This window comes from Acanthopagrus latus, chromosome 18 (assembly GCF_904848185.1).
Source record: "Acanthopagrus latus isolate v.2019 chromosome 18, fAcaLat1.1, whole genome shotgun sequence".
In the NCBI taxonomy this organism is placed as follows: Eukaryota; Metazoa; Chordata; class Actinopteri; order Spariformes; family Sparidae; genus Acanthopagrus; species Acanthopagrus latus.
This window is the reverse complement of record NC_051056.1, coordinates 27,825,073-27,851,275: the sequence shown is the minus strand read 5'-3', so window position 1 is coordinate 27,851,275 and position 26,203 is coordinate 27,825,073. Positions and strand designations below refer to the sequence as shown.

At 42.2% G+C, this 26,203-nt stretch overlaps 2 protein-coding genes and 1 long non-coding RNA gene across 4 annotated transcripts in view; 2 read left to right on the top strand and 1 right to left on the bottom strand.

The window, feature by feature from the left end:
• Positions 1 to 160: 160 nt before the first annotated feature.
• Positions 161 to 3,380, top strand: nkx3-2 (NK3 homeobox 2). Its single transcript, XM_037077217.1, has 2 exons — positions 161 to 1,410; positions 2,141 to 3,380. Exons 1-2 carry the CDS (start codon positions 1,038 to 1,040, stop codon positions 2,563 to 2,565), a joined length of 798 nt encoding a protein of 265 aa, XP_036933112.1. The 5' UTR covers positions 161 to 1,037; the 3' UTR covers positions 2,566 to 3,380.
• Positions 3,381 to 6,959: 3,579 nt separating this feature from the next.
• On the bottom strand, positions 6,960 to 8,783 carry LOC119007486. Its single transcript, XR_005071139.1, has 2 exons — positions 8,644 to 8,783; positions 6,960 to 7,474 (listed from the first exon to the last, which is right to left on the bottom strand). It is a non-coding gene; the product is annotated as an uncharacterized LOC119007486 (long non-coding RNA).
• rab28 (RAB28, member RAS oncogene family) overlaps positions 8,692 to 26,203 on the top strand; it is a 30,771-nt gene continuing 13,259 nt past the window's right edge. Inside the window, exons 1-4 of one of the 2 annotated variants that reach the window (XM_037077219.1) lie at positions 8,692 to 9,144; positions 14,292 to 14,388; positions 17,271 to 17,359; positions 19,598 to 19,727. In XM_037077219.1, coding sequence (XP_036933114.1) covers positions 9,070 to 9,144; positions 14,292 to 14,388; positions 17,271 to 17,359; positions 19,598 to 19,727 — 391 coding nt within the window. In that variant the 5' untranslated portion in view covers positions 8,692 to 9,069. The remainder of the gene's footprint in view (positions 9,145 to 14,291; positions 14,389 to 17,270; positions 17,360 to 19,597; positions 19,728 to 26,203) is intronic. The other variant, XM_037077218.1, reaches the window with a different exon arrangement.

Here is a 26,203-nt window from a genome sequence, read left to right as displayed (position 1 = left end):
ACTGACTTTGTGTTTTCAGATCAGATTTTTCAGTGTGTTAGTTTGGTTTTGCGCACGAGCTGAGGCCTACCTGGTCATGATGCAGGGAGTGACAGAAAATGAGAAGCTTTGAGTGTTTAATAAAAACGCGTAAAGAGTGATTCGGTAACAACCGGACACGATGGTCAGAGCGCAAAAGGAAAGAAAAAAAACGCCACATTTTACGCGTTACGCACCGGAGTCCCAGCAGAACCTGTTCGGGTGACGAAGGGTTAAGTTTTCGAAAGATGACAAGTCCTGAGAATTTATTGTCCTGGTGCTGCATTCAGGTGATGCAGGGAAAATTGGAGACACAAACTCCCCGTTTTTATTTTGCAGCTGAAATCAGCTTTCTTGTGATCTCAGACTTTTACGCACAGGCCGCACGGATCGTAAACATCACCAGGCCAAGAGAATCATCCATCCAAACTTTTACCTAATTGATGCTAAATCATTAATCAAAATCAGCAAGATAATTAATTATAAGAAGCCTTGTAGATAAACAAGTCGCTCCCCTGTTTATTATGTTTTTAAGTTGAACTGAGTGTGTGTGGTTGCAGCCTGTGTGTCAGTTCAGCCTCCTGTGAAAAACTTCCACCAAACTTTTCTTGAACTTTTTCCCACCCGGCTGAAAGCAGCATGACGTCGTTTACAGTGGCCAATCGTGAAACGGCTTTCCTCCTCTCTGAGCCAATGGGAGGCGACGAGGAGTGCCTGTCAGTCACAGGTGAGGGTGGATGGTAGAAAAAAAAGTGGGTGAAAAGGGCCGGAGACTGGAGAGAGCCCGGGCTGATGGCAGAGCTATGCGGAGGAGAAGCATCGCGCCTGCGGATGTAGCAGAAACTTTCCACGGCTTCTCCCGCGGGGATGCGACCAGGAACCAACACTGGAGGGAAGAAAAGTTAAGCGACAGCAGCGCTGCACGGAGGGAGTAGCCTAAAATGTGGATGAACTGACATTCCCTCCTCTATCCGGGCCGGTTAATCACTCCACTAGAAAGAACTTCGCTTTTTTGAAAAATGGCCGTTCGTGGCAACTCGCTGATGCCTTTCTCGATCCAAGCCATCCTGAACAAAAAGGACGACAGTCGACACTTGCCAGATTTGGACATGTGCTTCTCCAAGACGGCGTGCTGGAAAATATTTGGGGAGATGAACGGCGGCTCCCGGAGGGATAACGCGGAGGCTTGCGAGCCGACGGACCAGAAAAGCTACGACTCGGACTCGGGACTGAGCGACGACAACGACAGCAAGACGGCGGCCGCGTGCAAGTCGGAGAAAGACGGAGACGCTGCGTCGGATGTGCCGGAGGAGAGTCTGCAGGAGGAGACGGACCACGAGTCCGCAGCTGCGGAGAACACGAAGAGTGACAGCGAGCCCAACAATGCGACGGGTGAGTAAAGACTGAAATGTTACAGAATAAACGAGATTCTGGCTTTAAAACAGACACGTTTGACTTAAAGAGCCGAGACTGATCAGAAACATATCAGGTGAATATTTCTGGTGCAGTTTTCCAGGATCATTATGAGTGCTGAGATTGTGTTGTTGGAGGTTATCAGGCCGTTTATTTTATTTTATTTTATTTGTTGCCAAATCTCTCTCGCCTGAAAACTTTTACGCACGGATTGGCCCACTTTTACGCACGATTATAAATGGATACCCTGATACATAGTCGAGTTTTGGCACTACAGCTGTCATTTTATTTTGATTTATCATCGTCCTGTTGGTTTTATTTTTGATTTATTCTGCACTGCCACGATTAAACTGTGGACAACAGTCAGAAACTACCAGAAACAGGCCACTGATTGAAGCAAACTATAAGGAAATAAACTCTGCGTAGTTGTGATGCTAATGCAGGAATTTAAACTTTGAGCAGACATTTTCTAGTTTGATTTGAGAACTCCATCGACCTTTAGATAAATTCATGGAAGCTGAAACTCTTCCGTTGACGCGCGGACACTCCTTTCAAAATGATTATTCCTTCTTTTTTTTTTTTTTTTTGCTTTATCAGTCTCATCTATAAACACTTGAAATCAGCACATGTGATTGCAGCAGCACTAAAACAACAAACAAACACAGGAACTCACTTCACGTGTTTTTATCTGTGCGTCTCCCTCTTCCAGACTCCAGCACCCTGGACGAGAAGAGCCTGGACCAGCCCAAGCAGCGGAAGAAGCGCTCGAGGGCCGCCTTCTCTCACGCGCAGGTCTTCGAGCTGGAGCGCCGCTTCAACCACCAGCGGTACCTGTCCGGGCCGGAGCGCGCAGACCTGGCGGCCTCCCTGAAGCTCACAGAGACTCAGGTCAAGATCTGGTTCCAGAACCGGCGCTACAAGACGAAACGCCGCCAGATGGCCGCGGACCTGATGGCGTCGACTCCCGCGGCCAAGAAGGTGGCGGTGAAAGTTTTGGTGCGGGACGACCAGAGACAGTACAGCCCGGGAGAGATCCTGCGGCCCCCGCTGCTCTCCCTGCAGCCGTCCTACTATTACCCGTACGCGTACTGCCTCCCTGCATGGACACTGTCTGCGTGCGCGGGGAACCAGTGAGAACTCGCTGACTGTATTTATTCAATTTTTTATTATTTTTACTCCCAGGAAATCAAACTAACTCTATATTTTCTGACAAGAGGAGGAGACCGGAGGGGGGCTGAACCTACAGCTCCTCTGCCTCACCGAGTCCTCCAGGCCTGACCAGGGCTCCCCAGACTTTTTTATTCACATCCTCAAATAATCAAACGACTCCATCTTTCATATAAAACGAGTCTGCCTCGAGGAACCCGGTTCAAGAAGACATTTATCCTGCGTAGACTCTGAAGTCTGACTGGACCTCCTCACAAAGTTGTCAGTATGTTGACCTCTGAGGAGCGACACACTCATAACACTAAAGTATTCCTCTCTTTACTCGGGAGCCCCTCAAGGACCTCTGAAGCCCCCCGGACCCTCACTCTCAGGGCCAGGCGGCCTTCAACTGACTGAAAATGTCACCTTATGTTGGTTTATATTTGACATGCGCCTTCCTACCTCTGCAGTGATTGGAAACAGGCATATTCCATTGATTATCATTCAAAGCTGTCTCTGTTACAGGTTGTGTTATTTTTGTTTTTCTTGCTGTGTTTGTAAAGGTAAGATTATTTCAGCACTTTTGAGCATTTATGTTACATTATTTCATTGTTTAAAAAAAAACCCAAACAAAGCAAATAAGCGTTACCGTGTGGACAGAGTCGAGTTTTTTCTTGTGTTAACGGCCGTAAGGGAAGCAGGCTAAAACAGACCAACTTCTAATTGAAATGTACTTGTGTTATTTGTGTTAAATGACTGTTTAGAACGAAAAACATTAAAACATATCAGGCATTATATCTTCATTTGGATGCAGTTTTATTTAAAAGATGTTTAAGTGTAATAATGGAATATTTTTCTAATCGAATAACAAGAAGAAAATGTTTTTTGTTTTTTTTTTGTTTTTTACTTTTTAAGGGTGCTCTCAGTTACAAGTAAACGTAGACTTGATGATCAGTGACTAGTTAGCAAAGTAAAAGAAAAGGGGAATAAAATCCTACATCCTGGGTTTTACGCGCCAGGCTTTCTGGTATGAACACGATGTTTTGCGCGCTTCTTTTCGCACCAAACAGCATCCCAGAATTTAAATAAATCCAAATTGACCTTCAGATAAGGTGGAAAAAAAATGTTCCATGAAAACCTAATTTTCTGTTTAGCAGGCTGCTTTAGGGAATCTTTAAAATCAGGTTGTTATTGTTGTACTTCCTGCGCATTGTCGCGCATAAAGCAGGTTTGCATGAAGCCTTTAACTTCCCTCACAGCTTCTTGGTGTCATCTGGACCACTATGACTTTCTTCCCAAACACCTGTCACACAATGATGAATTGCCTGGACAGGGCAAACTGACAGCTACCTTTAGGGCTGCATGTCAACACGGTGAGAGGAGTATTCCGGGGTTAAGGAGGCCCATGTCACTGCGCCTGAATTTGAGCAAAAGAAGGAAAAACCCGGACAGAGAAATACTTTACCTTAGCTTTTCTAATTTGCGGCCTGCTGCTGGAATTGAAGTATTACGGGAGGATTTTTAGCTGTTCTTCTGTCTCCACTAACAGCCTGAATGTTAAGTCGGGGTCAGCAGGGAGCTGCCGTACAGTAGTTATCCATCTTTGAGCTTATAAAATACCTACAGACCCTGCAGACAGTAACAGCCTGTGGGATGCTGTAAATCAGGAAGTAAAAAGGTGTATCGCGTGGAAGATGAGGCCGAAACGAAGACTCGTGTCCAACCACAGATGTGACTGATATAAGGGCAGTGAACGCACCAAAGAGCCAAACAAACATGTGATTCATTTCTGTGGACGCAACATGCAGCATCTGTGTTTTAGCACCGACCGCACTGCGCAAAGACGCTGCGCTTTTACGCACGTCTCCGCACCGTGACCAGGGACCACACTGGGTTCTGGATGATCAGTGCTCCGTCTTTAACCCTATATGGTAAAGGAAAAAAAAAAAAACACACCGGCGCCTATATGTCCTAAAATCTGATCTCGTTGATGCAGGTACACAAACCATCCGAGGCCTCAGTCGGCGGCAGCGATGCTCCTCATTGGCTGCTCGGAGGCTTAAAGGACAGAGACGGACCACATAACTTCCTGTCGTACCTGCATGAGTGGAGATATCTGATATAGAGGGACGAATCGCGGCGGTTTCGTTGAAATGAAAAACACCCTCATCGTTGTGCAAGAGCCCCATTCCGACCCCGTTATTATTAGTAATATTTATTTTAGAATTTACGTTCAGGGCGCGGGAAATATATACTTAATGGAGATGTTTTACGCATGAGCATAACTAAAAATCTAACTAAAAGGGGAGACTACCCCAGAGTATGAATTCCATTTGCACCGTTTTGCATCTAATAAATTAAAAACACACATTACGCACGAGTAACCTGATGTTCTCCGCTGTTTGTAACTCTTTGTGGATCGTTCGCGACCATTTTACGCACACGTTCCTTCTCCCCGTTAAGGACTTCGGGTTTGGAATTATAGTTTTCCCAACATAAATTTTGTTAATCCCCTCATCCCATCTTCACACGAGTCTTCTGACTTTTTCTGAGCTCTTCTGTTCTGGCCTGCAGTGATCTGTGTCCATGTGAGTCGAGGACTTTTCCGCCGCTTGCTTGGCCTGTAATTTGAAGAGAGACGCCTCAGTCGTTATTGATGATAGAACTGGTGTTTAACGCTCTGCATTGTTCAACACGTTATTCAGAGCCGATCAATGCTCCACATCACTGAACTTAAGTTTATTTACAATCACTGCATCAGAAATACGCGCAGTTACGAACAGTCAGTGTCCTTTTCACCCAGCAGACTGTATCTGCGGCGGAGCGACCACAAAGTCTCACTGTAGTTAAAGGTTTCCCACCAAATTACACTGCAAAACATGTCGATTTAATAAAAAAAGGCAGATTTCAGACCAAAGACTCCCTCACAGTGAGCTGCACGGTCACTGCTCATTTGTGTTTTTACGACCTTGGACCTTCTTATCCGTGAAGAGCACCTGACTGCTGTTCTCCACATCACTACATTTTCTCTCCTGACCCAGTCAGACACTCGACTTATTCTTTACATTTTTTTTGATAGAAAAACGGTGGATTTTATTTTTGAATCAACTTTTGTTAAAAAAGACTTTTTTACATTTTCATTAAAATAATCCGCCCAAAATCACGAGTCACATTTAAAAGAGCACGTAAACATGAAAATTCTTGAAAAAAAGTGACAGGACAACTTTTTAAAACATTTATCAGCATATAACAAATTAAATAAAGATGATTTTTTAGCGGCTTAACAGGCTAATAGAACATGCATCAACCTGCAGGCCTAACAACGTTTCATCAGCCTAGACTAATTAATTAAATACGATTTTAAATGTAAAATAAATTAATAATAAATAAATAAATACATTTTAAAGCGCATTTAAGCTCTTTATTTGTATAAATGTTATCCATCGTTATTATATTTTAACCACATGCAAACTGAACACCTGACTAAGGTCGTCTCAGTGCAGAGACAGTGGGGGTTCCCATGTCACTGATAATGTTTCCATCAAATGATCAGAAGAATGAACATTAATCATTCTGTGAAAGTAACAAATGATCTTTTGTTTTGTTTTTTTTTCTCAGTATTCCCTGATTTCCGTGGATCAGTGACGCCTCACACAGACCGAAACACAGATTAACGATCACAGGTTGAGTCCTCGGACACTTTCTCTCCTTCCGTCCTTTATTAATTTAAGCTGAACCAATTTGTCTGCACAGTTTTCAGAGGCAGAAGAAGAAGAAGTGATCAAACACTCTCCCTTCAGGCGATTAGCTACAGAACAAACCAGTGAAGTGAAAAGACGCACTGACAGGATCGTTCAGGCTGCAGCGGCTCTTCATCTCTTCTGTCCACAACCTTTTTTTTAAAAAAAAACAAAAAAACAATTAGACCTAATTTCCCTGCGCTGCTCTCTGTCCTGTTGAGCTGTCAATCACACCCTCATGAGCCCCGTGGAGCTCACTGACCTGACAGACACCTGCTTGACAGTGTGAAGGCCCAGGTGTGAATTCCTCTTCATCCCTCCCTCATGCTGCAGCGACATCTTTCTCCTGTGTGAAAGACGAGGAGCGACTCACCCTGCAGGCCTGAAGGCTGCAGTCAGCGACACAGAGACCTCTCACCAAGCACCAGATATCATGTGATGATGGAGAGGAAACTGGGAGATTTTAAGCTGTTCAATTATCTATATTTTTGTGCACAATGCATCTTGGTTTTTTTCAAAATTGCTCAACATCAAACTGTTGAGAATATTCTAAACTGTTTTCATACAGAGGTGAAATATTCCTGGAAATGTTCAGTTCCACAGGTTGTAGATAAAAAAAAAAGCATAATAATGTCCCACTCCTCCTGTTTGACAGATTTATGTTTAATAAGAATGAATTAAAGGTCAAAGACACACACGTTTATTCTTTTAATTCCTAATGAATTATCTTATTTCATTTTTTTAAAGAATATTGTCAGTGTGATGTTTGTTTAATCTTCCTGACTGCAAACAGAATATATGTATATTTAAAAAGAATCAAAATAACTCCCACACACATCCAGTGTTCCTGTTTCCTGCATAGAAATTAAATCAATTCCAACTTGAATCATGACTCTTTAACTACATTTCCCCCAGTGGGACTATAATTGCTTTAATTCTGAATCTTGAACTAATCTGGAAAAAGGAAAATGAAATTCACTGCAGAGAACTATCACAAAATAATTGTCTTAAAATGTTCTATTTTGTCACTTAGACCACGGTTAAAATTTGCCAAGAAAAGTAATTCATCATTTGGTAAAAACATCAGTGTGTCATCTTGAGCGATCGCATCACACAGCTGGAAATATGTTCTTCTAAACTGCGAGAGTGGGAGACAGCTGGGTAAAAAAAAAAAAAAGAAAGAAGTCAGACGATTTAAAATTTGAGTTGATTAACAACACAGAGTTAGAACAAAAACTCTTAAAGGTGCACTGTGTAGTTTTAATCAGAATAGAATGATGTTCATGACTAAACAAATGTAATAAACAAACTGACCTTAAAGGACAACACACTTTCAGACTGTTTTACTGTTTATATGTGGCGGACCCTGCCACCTTTCCAGCTTCAAACGGTGTTCTGGGACCTTATTTTCCTCTGAGATCAGCTGGTTTATTCACTTATGGAAAAATACATATTTATGTGTTTGTATAATTACCTCCTTGATATTGTAAATGTATAAATTCTGACTTTGAATTTATTCTCTAAAACTCCACAGTGCCTCTTATAAGAGGGCTTTAAGTGTTTGTTGGCTCTCTTCAGACTTCACACTGTTTGATGGCTGAAGTCTGTGTTTTCATGCCGGTGAACCTAAATAATCCAGATCAGAACCCCAAAAGATCTTTCTGACACAGTTTGACATGACATACAGTGAACGTGTGTGTGTGTACAGTACAGACTGTAAGATGACAAGACAAGTAAAACTTAATACAGTTGGAGTATTAGAGGCACATTACAACTCTTCAATAAGTCATATTGTATTCCTAGATAATAGGGGAAAAAGTGAATATACTCATATAATATAAATATATGATTACAATTATATTCCTTCAAATTTGTGTCTGCAAGTGCATTTTTGGAATTAGTAACTGAGAATTCCAGATTAGCTGCTGAACACTGTGTAGGAAGATGTGTCTGAGAGAGCCGAAATAATAAATGATTTAAAATATTAATGTTCTGTTAAATCTCAAATAAGACACATATAGTGGAATATTCAGATCACTCAGACTAAATATTACTCCATTACTGCTGATACTGTTGTATACGTGGTGAAGATGCTGGTTAAGAGCTTCATACAGTGTTTTGTGTTGGTAGTTTACAGTTTGTACAGCAGCAGCAGATTTCATGAGCAGGTTTTTAAAGTATAAAGTGGCAAAACATGTAAATATTCGAGTAAAGTTCAATATCTCAAAAACGTATCTAAGCATAATACCTAAGTAAGTCGTTACTTGTTGATTTGTTGAGGGACATTTTAAGTTATTTTCTGATTTTAATGTTTTTTTTTACTTACACTTTGACCTCTGTAGCCATGACAACGGCAGCGCGTCACACGCAGGACGCAACCACCGCAGCGCCAGGGATTGGGTTTCCGGTTCTGATCTCTCTTCCCGTGAAGGAAAAAAGAGCTTCGTGGCGATACTGAAAATAATTAACCAACTTAAATGCTCCACCGTGGTTGCCTGCTTTTCAGTTAGTTTTTGGTGGCTGTTAAACTCGTTTTTAACCGAAGAATCGGTGTTGGTGGCGGGAGAAGCGTGTGAGTGGATCATGCCGAGTAGAGCAGTGGTGTTACTGGAGTCAAAATGGCGTCTGCTTGCCCACTCCACTGTCGTTTAATCCATCTGTGATTAGCCCGATAACTTGGACTCAACATACCCGTGACCATTTCCCAGCGCTTCGGTTTGCCACAGATAAAGTCGGGGTACGTTTCTGCGCCATGTCGGACTCGGAGGAGGACAGCCAGGACAGGCAGCTGAAGATTGTGGTGGTTGGAGACGGAGCGTGTGGGAAGGTGAGAACCATCACAGACACCCAAATTAACTAACAACACGGCCACACAACGTCCGTGAAGAAGACAAGACATTCAGATCGAAACTCTCCAAAGCCCGACGGTGTTTTGTTGTCAGTTACACGACCGTTGAGTCTGTTTACGTTGCTCATCCTGACGCTGCACTGTCCTCTCAGTCACCATGGCGACCGACGCTAATGTAGCTACGTTGGCTAACTGCTAGCTAACGACACCCCCATGGCTAACAATCACATTTAATGGGATATAAAACGCCATAGCTGTCGTTCGGGATTGTAGCGAACACACACGTCGTCTTGCCTTCTTCTTTCAGTTCAACGTGTTCGCTTTGTCTTGTTGGAGACGTTTAAAGGAAACATCCACATTAAAAACAGAGATTATATACGTTGTCAAGTCAAAATGAAATGCTAAATATCTCAACCCAGATCAGAGGTGTTGCTAAATGCTCCGATATCCCGCTGTAGTAAACAATTATTAACACACATACTTGTAAATATTAACTTTACTGTCGAAGAACAATATAAACAAACATAAACTAAATAAACCAATTCATCCTGTTGTACTGGTGTTGTATGTGGCGGACCCTGCCACCTTTCTAGCTTCAGGCAGTTTTCTGGGGACCTTATTTTCCTCTGAGAACAGCTTGTTTATTCAGTTACTGAAAACCATAATATGTCTGTATTTGTATTTGTATCTCATTAATATAGTAAATATTAATTCTGCCCATATAAGACTTGACATGGAATAACATTACAGTTGTCAATAGCAGCATTGATAGGCTGGAAGAGGTTGACTGTATTTCTTATTAATAATTACAACCTTTTGTCAGAATAGTAAGTTACTGATGATTAAATCCATCCATAAAAGTCAAGCAACAAGAAAAAATGGTATCGGTGCAGCTCTGCTACTTAAACGTAAAACCTATCTTGTCCAGATAGATGTCTATAATTGTTTGAAGGGCTTCCTGTATTATTAACTGCATGTACTTAAACATATTGGTTGATAATTTCAGTTGCAGTGTAAAGGAGGAGACACCCAGTTGGTAACAAATGTTATGTTGTTTTCTTCTTCTTTCCTAACCTTCCATACCTTTACTGGAAGTAAGTAGCCATCGTCTTTATGTCAAATTAAGGAATTAAACATTAGTTGACAACTTCCTAAGCAAATCTTTGGTAACTAGTCTAACTACCAGGGTGCAAAATTAACATGGCTAGTTAAACACATTTTACTAGCTGCTACATTTTTTTTTTGGCTGGTGAGTGAAGCTAATAGTTCCACCACTTGCATATTTTACCAGCATTTGGCTGAGGCAAATGTTGAACCCTGGTTACCACTAACAACATCACAAAGAAACTCAGGGTTATACCAGTATAAGTCTGAAAGCTGGTCAGATTTTTTTAAGGTTGTCTGTTAACACTGATCTTGGGTTGAGGATGAGGGTGTTCATCGCAGGCAGCGCTAGAGATGGTTCAAATATTGACAGGGGAAAGTACTATATGAGAAAAATACTGCACTAATCGCAAGATAATGGACCTGGGAGAAAAATGATTCCTAAACAGCAGTGTGGACTGAACATATGAATCACAAATTGTTTTGATGTGAGGATTGATTAGTTATTAGACCAACAAATCATGCAAGAACTGCTCTTTTTCCAGCTAAAAACTCTACTTCTGTACAGGGAAGTCCTGGAAAAAGTAACAACCTTTAAAAAAAAGAGCATTTTTCTGATTTGTGAGTTCATCTTGAGAATCTAGTGGGATATTTTTAGATGTAGTTTAGATTCTGTCTTAAAGATAGATTGATAGATTTAAATCTGACACAAATCTGTTGTTCTAAACCTATTAAGTCTACCCAGCTCTTAATCCACTTTACAACACGGCACCACCGGCACGCAGCCTACAACTGCATTCACTGGCAGATGTATAGTAACTAATTACTGAGTTTATAAGCTTACACTGTGAAGAATTTACATCTGTAAACCAGTCATGCAAACCAGTCATCGACATATGTGAGCAAATTAAACACACAATAAGTAACACACATATGTAGTAGCACCTTTTGAGAATAACAGTATAGCTAAGTATAGCCAAATTATGTATTTCACTACTGCTGCTCAGAGAACTCTGGGCAAAATGCTGCACTGTACAGTATTACACAGAGTGTGACAGTTGCTTAGCCTGGCTCTTGTAGCTGATGGTTGTTTTCCATCAGTTTACCTCTCTCCTCCTGGCCAAGGACCCCCATATGTATTTGGCTTCAGAGTGAGGCCCTGTTTATGAAAATTGTGTCTGGACAGCACTCATGAGACATGTTTGTTTCCTCATTTGATAGAATGAAATAACAACGTGAAGAGATTCATGTGTGGGGACATTATGCTTTATGAACAAATATAACTTGTTTCATTGTCTCCCTCTGCTAAATCTGCACAAGCTTTTGGACTAGTGTTTGTCTCAAAACTAGTCCACGGAATCATTCAGTATGTTTATCAAAGTCATTTCAAAGATGTAGATTAAAAAGGTCTCAACAGGGATTTTTTCTCCTTGTCACACCGAGCAATCATATGCAGCAAAGCGAGGAGGTTGTCATGACAATACAGCCATGTTTCGTCTTCACTGCATCTCGTATCCCCGAGTGAATGTGTGTGAATGTAAAGACGGGGACGTCAAATGGTTTTCAGCTACACATCCCCTCTCGTAACTAATCTGTCCTTCCTCTGGGAGAAAGAAAATGAATGTAGCAGTAATGCTGAGACTCAATGAGAAAAATGAATGTTCTCATTCTGGAAAGTCGACATTTTCTTTTGGGGGAGGAGGGGCGGAGAACACACACAACTCAGTTCCCAGTAGATACGCTACATTAATAACCCTCCTCACACTGCTGCCAGGTGTCAGCTCGTCACTGTCTGAATGACTTACCTGCTTGTCTGTTTTGGGCAGAAAACAGGAGCCCTGCCCCCCATTTTGAGCAGGCACCACTGACTGACATCTTGAATGCCGTTTCCCCCCTTATTAATGTCAATTTGCTCAGCAAATTGCAATCGGATCGGTTTTTCTTGGACAGCTTTTTCAGTGGTATTTTTGCTTGCGGTTGGTTGTCCATTCAGAAATATAGGGAGATGTGGGGAGGCTTGTCCACCTGAGCAAGATGTTTTTAAAATATGGAGTCTCACATTTAGCCAGGCTCTTCAGGTGCTGGGCATAACTTACACACAGGTCTATTTTTCAACCTGAGCTACAAGCCTCGCTTCAGAATATTTGCTGTTCTCTAACCCATAGGGTAAAAAGGAGCTTGAGCTACAGTTCCTGTGCTTTAATGGATTTGGCATACTGGCAATATTATTTACAGTCAAACTCTTCACTATAATACCTACATTTATATCTGTCTTAACTGTTTAAGTAGAACAAAGATGCAGCATCTCTCATACGAGTTGCATCACATGAACAGAGTAAGCTTGCCATATTTTTTCCACTCTCTCTCCCGGTCTCTTGTTTCAGTAGAACTTCCCCCATTTCCCGGCAGTGGTATCATTGGTGACCCTGTGCTGTTCTCTGTTGGAGTGTCAGCATTACGCCAGCTTTTACATTCGCTGGTTAGTTCCAATTGTACGTTGGAAAAAAAGGACTACGTCGAGGGAGGAGAGCCAAGCTACTGGAATGCCAAGACAAATGGCCGACTAGGCCAACGCGAGCATGTGGAATACATTTTTGCTGTCCGAGCTTGTTATTCCTGTGTTGTCAGTGATTGTTTGGGCTACTTAAATGGCCGATTTTCTCCTTGTTGCGTCAGTCACCTCGAGTAATTTCTCAGTCACTCGTGAGCCTGTGACATGCTCCACAGACTGAGATGAAAAAACGTCTGTAGGTTAGAGAACTTAAGGTGAAATTAGGTGGATAAAACTGTGTTATGCACTGCCAAGGAAATGTTCATAAAGAAAGCCATTGGCAAAGGTTATAAAGTTTTGACAATAAAGGTGGCATCCACACAGACAAATCATTGCTTTAGGAAAGCCAAATAGACTCTTGTTAACTTGGAGAAGATTTGGGTAAAACATAAGCATTTTTTCGTATAATTTAAAATTGTTTCTCTGGAGGAATTTGAAAGAAATGCAGACTTACTGGCTGAAGCGCCTGAGCATGAGTGGAGGTAGATAAGGACAGGGGCTCAAGTGAAAGCTTAGTGTATTGAAAGAAAGAATTTAGTTTTAAATCCTTTTAACCCACAGTGACTGTCAAGTACCACATTAAAATGCATTTGCTGCCACATGAACACTCAGGGAATCCCATCGCTTCACGTCTCTGTTGTGTTTATGTAAGCACACGGCTCTAAAGATAGCTAGTAGACATTCAGCACTTCATTTTTTTCCCCCATCCCCATCCTCATCCATCAAAATGAATTAAACTTGGCATGTCAAGTCTGCACTATGAATTTCCCATGGATGTCAGGAGAGCCCCTAACATGCTATTTTTTTCCCTCCTCAAACACGACAGTGACAGTGATGGAGGTTTTATAATTTGTGGCAATTATTAGGTCTGCAGTCCGGAGACATGACACATACCCCGACACCTGTTTTTGTAATTCGCGTTGATTTTCACTGTCAGAACTGCGGCTGAGAAGTGAGACAGCAGAGGAGGCAGACAATTACATCAGCGTACCTCCCCGTCAATCATGAGGTTTTTGAAGTCACTTAAAATGGATTTTGTAATGATTAAATTAATGTCCTGCAGCAGAAACATATTTCAAGATTGCATCACGGAAAAGAATCTTGTAGAAAACCTATGACATGATAAATTATACCCTGGCATTTTTTTTTTAAATATTGGAAAGTGAAAGGTGTTTTTCTACTTTTTCTAGCCACCATAATATGTTATTTAATAGACTGTATAATTTTACTCTAACAGGAGTTTTGCAGTATGTTGCATTTTGCCCGTGACCATGCTGTGATTTTGATTACATTTCCATGTTATATGTGTTTTAATATTAATATTTCAGAACTGAATCAATGTTTCTTTTTCCTGGAAGCACTTTCTTTTTCATTTGTGATTTAAATAACATACTTTCAGTCCTCTTGATTGCTGCAGAGGTGTTCTGGCTCTCATTCTGCGTGTCTCCCCCTTTTGTCTTCTCTGTTTCAGTCATCACTCGCCACCAGGTTTGCACAGGAGGCCTTTGGGAAGCAGTACAAACAAACCATTGGCCTGGATTTCTTTCTGAAGAGAATAAGCCTTCCAGGTGAGACACCTTCACAATCTTTTCAGAGAGCTTGCTTGTTCGGAGACTCTGCACGGACACGCGTGTTGCACAAACACAAAGTGGCAGAGTGCAGACTTGTTAATTCAATGAAATACTGCGGATACGTGTTCGTCAAGATTGTACCTAGACAGCCTGGTGTAATTTAGACCCAGAATATTATTTATATTAATTGAAAGTCTAACAAAGAAGCCTGTTGTTCCTCTTTCACATTCTGTCATATTTTTATTTCTCAGACTGTTCATATTTTGTCGTCCTACCTTTTCCACGCCAAGTTTGTTCTTCAGGTTAACCCAGGAGCTGAATGTGTCTTTTCTGGTAGCTCCTCATTGTAGAGTGTCTGCCACTTCTCAGGCTTATTCACTCTGAAAGCTCTTCTCTCCAGAGCAAACAGCACACTTTTTTTTTTTTGCAGACTCCACAAGGCCAATGGACAGCTTATGTCCAACCGGGCGAGCCTTGCTCATAATTCTGTGGGCACAGTATAGAGTAAATACATTAACATTTTATATCCATATCGCTGATCCCCGACTTCAACTGATCTTTGTCCCCCACCACATAAAACATTCATGTTCTTATTTGTTTATGTTGAACCCGCAGAAATAAAGCCACACTCTGTATCCCCCTCAGATCTGTAAAATAAATGTTTATTGACTAATGCTATATTTAGACGAAAAGCACTCCATTTTTACTTCCTACCATGTGAAATGGGGATTTTCAGCATTTCAAATAGCGTTTCTAAAACTCTGCCAAGGTCTAAGCTCCAGAAATCTGCAAAGTGCCTCCATTCTTTCATTACTAATAAAACAACATTAAGCAACGGCAAATTAAGTGCTAAAAGTAAAAGTTATGCTGATTTGTGAGTTGGCTGAAGGACTCTATTTTGATTTTGTGTCAGTTTCAGCTTATGAGACTTAGGAGAACTAAACCCCCAAAAATGTTGTGGTGGAGTCGGGATGAAAAGAGCCAACCAGCACAGGCTGGGCTCAACTCCTTAATGTGAAGTCGAACAAATGCTGTTAATCGTTTGACTTCTCTTTCCAGTAAGTTTCTTTCCTGAAACAATCACAGTGTTTAACTGTAACCTTTGTTTTAATATAGTGGACATACGTCTGTATCACTGAGGCAGCAACAACACCACGTCCAACACCGGAGTTGTTAAATGGCCCATTTTCTGGGGAATTGGGTGTTGATGAGCTGATGAAGAGGAGGGTGGCTCTGCGAGCTGGGTGGTCTCAGACTTCGTTAGGACCCCCTCCCTGCCTTGTATTGGAGAGGTTGTGTGGCTCTGCGGGTCTCTATGGGGCTGTAAGGGTCTTTTGCAGCAGGGGGGAGAGCAGCCTATAGCCAGCATTGGCCCCTCTCACCATGAAGGCCCAGCTTGTCAAACTTAATGTACATTTTCCAATGCAGAGAGAGGTGAGGCGAGGCCGACTGGCACACAACAGCCTCCTCTGTGTGTGCTTTTTATAACAATACCTCTTCCAGATGTCTCTGCCAAACCAATGAGGTCCAGGCGGTAAGGGGAATGACTAGAGGTGAAATTTAAATTTGATAAATTCTGTCAAAATCTAACTTTCGGAAGCGGCTTTGTCTGCGTCCACTTCGTGTCACACTGAGGACATTTATCTCATCAAAATGCCTTTTTTTTTTTTTTTTAACATTGCCATCAGTTTTAATGTTTGTCTGTTAGGCTCTCAATCGCAGTTTCTACTTCTTGCAAAGCAGAATAAATGTCAGCCGGTTGAGTCAGCGTGAATCTCAGAAACATAAATAAATCTAGTGTCCGAGCACGGTGGATGGGCGGGGATGGCTCTTTATAACACCAAAGAACCGTTATTCATTGCACTCCTCAATGTAGCTTTACATTGACACTGTATAGTCTAGATGTAGTGACTGTGAACCTCAGCGTTTCCTTCCTCTGCTTTTAAAAAGGGGACTTATGAAGGGGTTGAGTCGTCCAGCCGTGTCCACAGTGTACGCTCTGCTCCCCATCGCCGCTCCAGCCCAGCGCAGGGCCCTCATCACACCAACATAAACTCCTCGCTGTCTCGTCCTCCCTCCTCCACTTTTTTTTGGGACTTTTTTTTTTTTTTTCAACCACCCCTTTCATTTTCCAGAGGAAGAAAATATTCATTTGGATTTGGTTTTTGTGCCCGTCTTTCTCTCTCTCTCTCTCCCTCTCATTCACCCCTTCTCTCTCTTTCCACAGGCACAGGGACAAGAGTCTTCTTTTCCTCTTATTTTGTGTTTAATTATTGCTATTTTCCTTAACAGCACATAATTCTCCTCACTTTCCCAACTTGGCAGGATACGGCACAATGCAAACAGCTCTTCTCAGGCTAATAAGAAGTTTTTTTTTTTTTTTACTGCCAGGCTATTGAGAACGTTTAAATTAGAGGGTAAGCGTACCTATTCATCCCCCTCAATCTCTGGGATGGATATTCTTGGATGTGAGGTGTGGGTGACCTGCCAGGCGAGAGCGTTTAGCCTGAAAGATTAATCGCTGATTTATTGTTTCCATTATGTACATCAACAAGGCTGACATTTATTATAGAAATCGCTCACCCAAAATACAGGCTCCAGTTACAGCTGACTCGTTATTTTCTCAGGATTATGAGCTTTGTTAAAATAAACAAGTTAATGATTTTAAAAAAGTACAAAAACATCCTGAGTTTACAGTTTTTTTATTTATTGATTTGAAGACAAAAACAATTTTTAGAGAATAAAGCGGGAATCTAAACTCAGAAACATCTATCCCTCTTTTGTAGAGCTGATTTGTACTTTTTAAAACATTTAAATCACAATCCTTTTTTTATATATATATATTTCTAAGATACTTCTGTCTCTTTTCTCAACTTCAGGTAATTTGAACGTGACCCTGCAGGTGTGGGACATCGGAGGCCAAACGTTAGGAGGGAAAATGCTGGACAAATATGTATATGGAGCTCATGTAAGGCAACACACATACACACGAAATCACTCCGAAACCGCTGCTGCAGTCATGTACATCTCTGCCCCGTGCAAAAAGACAAACTGTCGTTGACTCCAGTAACCTCAGGAAGGATCAGAAATGTGTAAATTGTGGATGTTTGTGAATTAGTGAGCAGGAAGCAAAGAAAGAGTTAGTTTCCATTTCCTTAATACTCTTGTATCTGTGACTCTGTTCAGGCTTATTATTACAGCCTCGGCAGCTTCATACAGGCCTGCCACTCCCTCCCTCTGGAGCCAAATCATAATAAACTGTCATTTGGATTCACAGTGAGCGTAGCAGGTCAAAACAGCTTTAAAAACCAGTGTATCTCTCCATCTTGTAGGGCTGAAACTAACTATTCAGTCACTCAGTTATTTATATAGAAAATAATTGACTGATTGAATGATTGACTAATTATTCAATCGGTCAGTAATTTTCTGTATAAATTGATTAATTGTTGATCATTGCCCACAACCCATAGTAATTCATTTTACTGTCACAGAAGAGTAAAGAAACCAGAAAATGTTTTCATTTAAGACGCAAGGATTAAAAAATTTTGACTTAAAAAAAACCTCAAATCTATTATTGATTATCTAAATATTTGACAATTGATTCGATAGTTGACAACTAATCACATTACAGTTGCAACTTTAACTTCTTAACAGAGTTTTAGTTTTATATTTTATGTCAGATGGAACAAATGATGATAAAACTGCACACTGTAGGCTGGTAATGTGAGTAACACAAATACTTTAGAAACTACCTCCTTAAACGTGTCATTTTATGTTAGTTTAATTGAACTTTAAGCAACTTAAACTGCAATAATTATAAAAAGTAACGGCCAGCATTTAATAGTACTCAGGTCACGCATGAAGGAAAGCACGGAAAAATAGGCCTCTAATTGATCTATATACTCTCATTTAATGCTTTTCCTGTGGAAAAACTCATCAATGTGTTGATTAAACTGACAGCTGGTCCGTACATGTGCCAGCAACACGAGACGAGAGCTCGCTGTCACCTCCAGAATGTCTCTTTTGAAGAGGTCCACTTAATGACCATCGTTCGTCTGATCCGAGACCCGCACTCCTGCACAGGAGGCAGGAAACATCCCGGCTACATGCGAGCACAGTTTTGTCATGTTGGGTCTATAAAAGCTTGACAAACATTACTTACAAGTTCTTTTCCATTCCCTGAATCTACCTTTTGTCTTGTACCATTTTCTGTGCCCTGCTCTAAACTGCGCCCTCACAAGTGTATACATTATCTGTCTCTGCATGTCTGTACTTCCTTTACCGTCTCTCCCTCACAAACCAAATGTCGTACATCATTGCCACATTACGACACGTTGCTTAGGGAGTTTCTCGTCAGCACCGTGTAGAACTTTCACACCTATTGTTCAGCGCGGTGTGTCCTGTAATCAATCATGGCTGTTCGTAGAGACTAGCAGTAATTGTCAGCGGCCTAAGCTTTCGTCACCGACCGTGCGTGTTGTGACAGTGCGTGTCTGCCGAACAAAAAGCAACAGACACCTCTTTGGTCGTGTTGCATCATGCAGAAAAAGTAGAGACACTTACCTCAGCTCACGCTCATTTCCAGCAATAGTTTACGCAGCGGTAGATAGTTGAGCTGCGTGATTATTTGTCTTGAATTATGCCAGCAGCTCTTGTATCTGTGTTTACTCTCTGATTAATTTATGTGTTCGTGTAAACAGCCCCTTCTGGCCTGAGTGTTTGCTCAACCGCGGCCCTGGTGTTGTTGCACGAGTGTTTCTGCTGCGCCTACAGTGTTGAGGATTACACAGGGAGGAGGAAAATGTCTTTAGGCAGACAGCCTTCATTAATTAGCTCTGATAGAAGATAACCTCACCTCTGCTCTCAGAATTCTGGACTGTGCTTACAAAACTGTTACAAACCACAATTTGGAGCAGAATCAACCAGTAGGATTTTACATATTCTTACTAAGGTCATAGTAGTTCTGAACCTACCTCAGATTATGTGCGAGTGAGTATGTCCCCTTCTATTTGAATCTGTGCCCCATGCTAAGAAGAGGAGCAGTGCCACCTACTGTTCCCTTGCTCTCTCAGTATTACTCATGTTAATATCAATGAATATGAGGCGACTGAAGGTAAAATTATCCAATATTTCTTTGTCAAGGGGTGTAAAGGTGAGCTGCTGAAATAAGAAGTCTGAGGTTGTTCCTGTTGTTTTTCCGATGCAGGGGGTTCTCCTGGTTTACGACATCACCAACTTCCAGAGCTTCGAGAATCTGGAGGATTGGTTCAGCATGGTGAAGAAGGCCAACGAGGAATCTGATGTCCAGCCTGTCATCTCCCTGATTGGGAACAAAAGTGAGACTTGAACACAAACACACATACATAAGGAAAAGAAGCATATCAAGTTTGGAAATTGCTTTATTTTTCTACTAAGAGGTGCAAATGAAATCTTATATTTATAGGACTCACTTTTGGCCTGATTCATTTTTCACTTTGCGTGTCTGTGTTTGTGTGTGGAGGAGTGAGTGTTTGATGGTAGCAGACGTGTTTGTTGGAGCACCAGATAACTGATCGGTGTGATAAGCCAGTTGATAAGAGAGTGAGGTTTGGAGCGATGGGAATGCTGATGTTTGTGAACTCTGGGGAGTGACTGACGATGATTTAAGATCCCCGGGCCAATGGACCTAGGGCACCGCTTATCTGTGCCCCCCCAATCCCTCCCAGTCAGTACCCGTCTGCCCCCCCAAGCCCGACGCTACACTCCTGTCCCGAGTCGTCGGTTAAGGAAAGGAACTCGACGTTAACCAGACGGCTCTCCTCCTATCAGCCTGCGCCCATCCACCCATCCCCAAAATAAAGAGTAATAATGATGACTCTTTTTAAACATCCCCTTGACAGATGTGGAGTCATGGCTGCCGCCGTGTTATTGTAAAGTGGGGCGTCGGTGTGTGTGTGTGTAATGGCGACTGTCCACCTTCCTGGGCGATGATGAACGGTCAACAGAGTGGTGCCTGCACACAGGAAGCTCTCGCTAATGTTACTCAACGGAGACCACAGGTCACGGTTTAATTCGCCTGTCTGGAGCAGATTCCCTTGTCTTCGCATCCGTTGCATCTCCTAATGCCCCGGCTTTAACAGTGGGCGCCTCTGTATTTAGGCTAGGTTTTTTGGGTGTGTGTGTACTGTAATATTTAAGTAGTGTTCATCCTGCTGTCAGGCTCCTCACCCCCACACTCGCAGTCATTCCCCCCCTAATGGCTCTATTGCTGAGAATGGCCCATGTGTGTTTTTTCTGTTCCTGCAGGCTGAAAAAAAGAAAAACAAAATCCCACACAGATTGCCCCTCGAGGAGCAATCAATTACCTTACGAGACTTTATGAATCCCCAAACCCTCCCACGGACTCTCTTTTACTTGAAGAGAGGCAGTCTAGATATCTAGCTAAAAAAGTCCGCACCTACATTATGTTTTACTTTTTCGTCTGACTCTGACATTTAGCATTTTCACATTTTTGTTCATTTCTCCAACTTGAATACTTGGCACACTTCAACAGTAATGAACGTATGAATACACAGCATTCTTCGAAGTCTAGATGTCTTTTAAATGGTTCCCATGATGTGAGGCAACATGTTTGTGACAACAGAAATAGAAGTACAGACATAACAAGGAGCTTATAAAAACACTACAGATTTATGTCTCTGTGAGGACTTGTCCTCGGGGAGATTGTGGTGTTTCCACTCAGATAAACTTAAGGTGAACACAGGCTGTCATGTGCATAGTAGGTCTGACTTAAGTTGCTGGTTAGAGCAGAGAGAGTTCTATATACAGCACATGCTTAAGTTTTTTTTCTTCCATGCACTGAATGACATGTTACAGTATGAAATTTAAGTGTCCTGTTTAACATGCAGGCGTCTCTGTCTGGCTTATTAACAGTACATGTGCTACCGTATACATTGAGCTTAAATTTCCTGATTTACCCCGTGCCTGCCTTCTAGTTTAATTTGAACACTGTCCTCTTTACCCAGCGGACGGTAATTGAGCCTATGGACCAGACTGGTTCATTAATGATGCTGTCCCCTCCTCTCCTTACCCTGGCCTGACTGCCCTCCTGTGCCATGTCACTGCCTGGGAACAACCTTTCCTTTCTTCGGGCTTAGCATGGCCGGCTGGGGTTAAGTGTGCTTGTTAAGCACGAGCATGCTGCACCCCCATGCCCTCTACATGCCGCCCAGAGCCTTGTGTTAAATAATGGCACCACTTGTAACAATTCAGAGAGGAAGCCAATGAAATGTTTTATTGAGGGCACACAATTATTTATGCAACTGCACACACACACACACACACACACACACACACACACACACACACACACACACACACACACACACACACACACACACACAGAGAGACGTGCACGAGGGTAAAGTGACACACTTGTAGGGTTTCTGGGAACACAAGGGTAATGGAAGAATGCTAAGCTCTTGGTCTGTCTAAACATACTATAACTGTTTATTACAGCGCAGCCCAGTGTAACACCGTATGGTACACAGGAACCTCTCAAGAGAAATGTTGGCTTGTTGCGCAGTCATCTCCTTCACCACTCAAGTGTTTCATTTTTAGTAGACTAATAAGTGCTGTGTGTTTTGAAATGGCTCCAAACGATAAATTCTGCTGCTCTCTGCTTAACAGCAGCTGCGTTTGGCCTGTTTGTGACTGTTTGTCTTTTAGATCAGAGATTGTCACGGATCTAAAAACTACAGCACGCTGTCAACAGTCCTAATCTATGTCTCGTACGTTTGTGTATTGTAACAAGGAATGGGACGATAACAGATGTTACTGCAGATAGCGATACAAACAGTTTTATTTTGTTTAATTATTAGGATAATCATGAATATCCTCACATGAATCACTTAAAAAGCTGTCTAACTCACTGGGCTCAGCTTGTACAGTGTATCTGCCACACAAACAAGTTACAAACAAGTAAATTAAAGGGAGATGAGGTTACCACAGGACATCCTTATGATTTATGATTACTTCTTTAAGATTCTGTGAGGCAATAAAAATATTTGTTTTCTATCAAAAGATAAGGTCAAAGTGATTCTAGTATGTTTAAGCGCAACTACTACAAGTTTTTGTTTTTTAGTTTATTTTTTTTAGTTTATATTTTTATCGGGACATTATGACTATGTAGGTTAATCGTGACATGAAATTTCTATATCTTCCCATGTCTAGTTGAAACATACACATATCATCATTGAATTGGACCGTCACCATTTTAAATCGGCTTATGTTACTGTATGAAATTAGAACACATATTTCTTTGTAGACATTAAGCTTGTGTCGTTTATCAAACCAATTTGTTTTTATTAAGTGGGGATCGCAGGACCCCTGCTCGCTCCCCACCCATCACCCTTCCTCAGTGCAAGCGCTCTCTCCCTCAGGAACTCCGGAGCATCCATCATGGGCTTGTACAGCCCTTATTTGGGTGACTTAAATGGGTTCAGTTCTCTTAACCCCTCCTCATCACTCATGGCTTTCTGCTCTGAGGTTCTAACACTGTTCACTGCCGATCCACTCAGGCCTGCCATGGGAAACGTTCCCTTCTTTAGGGAGATAAAGTCCCCGCATGTAGACAATCTGTACACTCAATTACGTCTTACCTGTCTTTCTCTTCTGCTCTGTTTCTTTTTCCACTTTCTTTCTTCTCTACGTCCCTATCTTGCTCCATCTCTCAAACACACTTGCGCATTCATTTTCATCCGTGTGCAAACATTAACTCTTTCAATCACACACTTAGACCGACTCTTAACGCTTATCTCTCACATGTGTAGACTAACACTTCTGCTGTAGCTGCTTTTACTTACAGTAATGTCTTTTCATTGGCTCCGTGTCTCTGTTGTGTTAAACAACATGCGTGTGTTTGCTTTCTGCATGCTACGGCAGATCTCACCGCATACCGTTACCCGTCGCACTTCTCTCTCCCCAGTTTTCCATCCAGCCATGTGAAAGTTAAAGCGAAACACGGATCTCCCCTAACTCTCGATTCTCATGAAGCATGTCCTTGCCACCAACATTGTTGGTCTTGAGTTGTTTGGCCTCTTGGCAAGGCCTCAGGTGGAGCTGAATCCCCCCCCACCCCCTCTCACCCCCGTCACCTCCCTGCCCCTGTAAAGCTGCCACAGTTCCTGTCTGTTCAGTGCAGGCCTGCACATTTCTTAATAGAGAGATGCTCAGAAGTCCAGGAGCGCAGAGGAGCTCAATGCGCTTCTGTTTTTGGTTTAGCTCAAAAATGTTTTTCCTGGCTCAACCCACTCGTACTTAGGTCCTCTTACAACAAACTAAAAGGTCCTAATTGCCCCCAAGGGAAAGGTTTAGCCACAATAGACATGTGGTGGGACAAAAGCCCAGTACTCTTACCCTGGCACCCACACCCCTCCCCAGATAGGAGGGATGAACACGTCAGCAGTGTCTGTTTTGCACTGTGGTAAAGCGACCACAGGTTCGACACTGTAAAACATTATATATACAGTATATAGACATAGTAAGGCATGGTGTATGGCTGGGTGAAGATCTGGAATGTTTACAGTTTACAGCAAATCCAGTGTTTCCTGTCTCTCTTCACATTTTATTGAAGGTAAAGGGTCAGAACAGACGTGTGGATCAGATTGTCTCAGTAGCCGCACCGACTGTAGCCTGCTGTCTTTCTCTATTTCTGGAAAAGATGTGAAATGGAGATTAAGGTTACAGCAAGGAAAAATAGGGATGAAGAATTACAGCTGTGTTACACTGTGGCTGATAAATCAGTGTAAAATCACAGCTGCAGTTGCTGAGATGTTTGATTAAGAAGTATTTTGAAGGGTTTGTTTAAGCCTACTCAGGTGGCTGATAGGTGGTCTTTCCTGCACAGGGCACCGCGACCACTGCCAGTCCAGAACTCCCTGCTAAATGAACTAAATACTAACATTTAATTGTAACAACTGTCTGACCCAGCAATGGTCCCTGCTCTCATCTCTCTTGACTCTCATGCCTGTCGAAACATGGAAAGTCCTCATTCATTTTAGCCATCCATAAAGCAAATATTGTTGCACATGCAGTAGATGATCAGTCTTCGCATACCTTCTTGTGTGGTAAGTCATGGGCCATTTGAGTTGTACAGCACAGCTTAGCCACCTGACCTGAGTGCAGCCTGGAACCCTCATCACGCTCAGGCTGTACTTTATTTCTCCGCTGCTCCACAACATTGATATGGAGGAATTCCTGGAAAGGGGCCTTGCTGACACAGGGTTGGGTAAATAAGCGATTGATCTGGATCCACAGGCATATATTATAAATATATGTGAAATATCAACAAAAATGTACTTCCTTTTCTGCTAAATCTGCTTATTCGTGGTGTTAAATATTACATCACTGTCTTTGAACCCGGCTTCTGCTTCAGCTTTTTAACTCTGTGGATGTTTGCTCAGGCCAGAAACACTTCCATGCAGCAGTTCACTGCTGTGGCTTTAAGTTGAATATGCAGCCCAGTCCAACGCATCACTGGCCATAGAAAGACTTTATAATTATGAATAGACTTGTAGGGATGCGATGCGTACGATTACGAATGCTCCCCTGTGCTCTGTATAATTATTATAGCGCGTAGTAACGCTGCCGGCTCACAGAGGCATGTATTACAGCTCGCCCATAAAAGACCACTTAGTTTAACAGCGACAGGAGAGCTTGGAGGACATGGCCAGTGAAACCCCGGGCAGCGTCTTGTGCGGTCGGCTCAGAACTGGGCCTTTTGTTCACTTTTCACGAGTCCTGGGAGTCCGTTAACCCGGGCTGCAAGGCCCTCGGCCCCATGTTTTACTGTAGCAGTGACAGCCCAGCACTCCAGCTCTCTCCCTGCCTGCACAGCTACTGCTGGACACTCTTGTTTTACATTCCCTGACCGGGGAGGAAGACCACATTGTTTTACTAGCCGCAGCAGAGTATCTGATTATGTTTTAAAGTGTGAATGCATGTGTGTGTTTGCACGTGTGCGTGTCCACACGTCGCTTCATGAAGAACGATCAAATGACAAGATGAGCTGTGATCAATGAGCTGTCGACAGAACACTTCTGACCTAGTGGAAAGCGAGTCCCCTGACGGTCCCGGCCCGCTTCAGGCCACCGGGGCAGGGGCGCCGCAGCACAAAGACTGCTCTGTCTCTGTCAGGATCCCCCAGAGGACTCCTGCACGGGCCCCGCTCACCTCGACAACACCAGGCTACTAACAGCACTTCATCTGTCTGTACTCACTCAGAAAACTCAAGATAATATTATTAACTTACCTTCAAGCTTTAATATACTGATAATTATCTATAATTATTCCAGATTAGTTTCTATTTGCAAACATCCAGTTATACATTGTCCAATGTCATCAATAGCCGTATATAATTGGCTACCGTGAGCAGAAATAGTCTGCAGCAGTAATGATGCAGGAATTATGATTTCCTCAGTTGCACAGATATATTAAAGCCAAATTTAATATTAAAATCATGTTCTAGTTTCAGGTACTTTTGCATTAAATTTAGATGTCCAGCTCTTAGAAAATAAACATTGCCTCCTGTAAACAATACCTGCACTGTTAAGGTCTAATGAAATGTGCAAGAGTGCCGTTCGCATAGTTGACTTCTGAATGACTGCATAGTGTCTTAAGAGTAAAGAAAACACAAAGTTTTCTGTCACACTTCTGTATGTTACTGTACATCAGAAAACAGAAATGAAGCGGGGATACAACCAGCTCTTATTTGACGGGCAAAAATAGTTATTGTTTGCATTCATATTATGTAGTCCATATTTCAATACAGAGT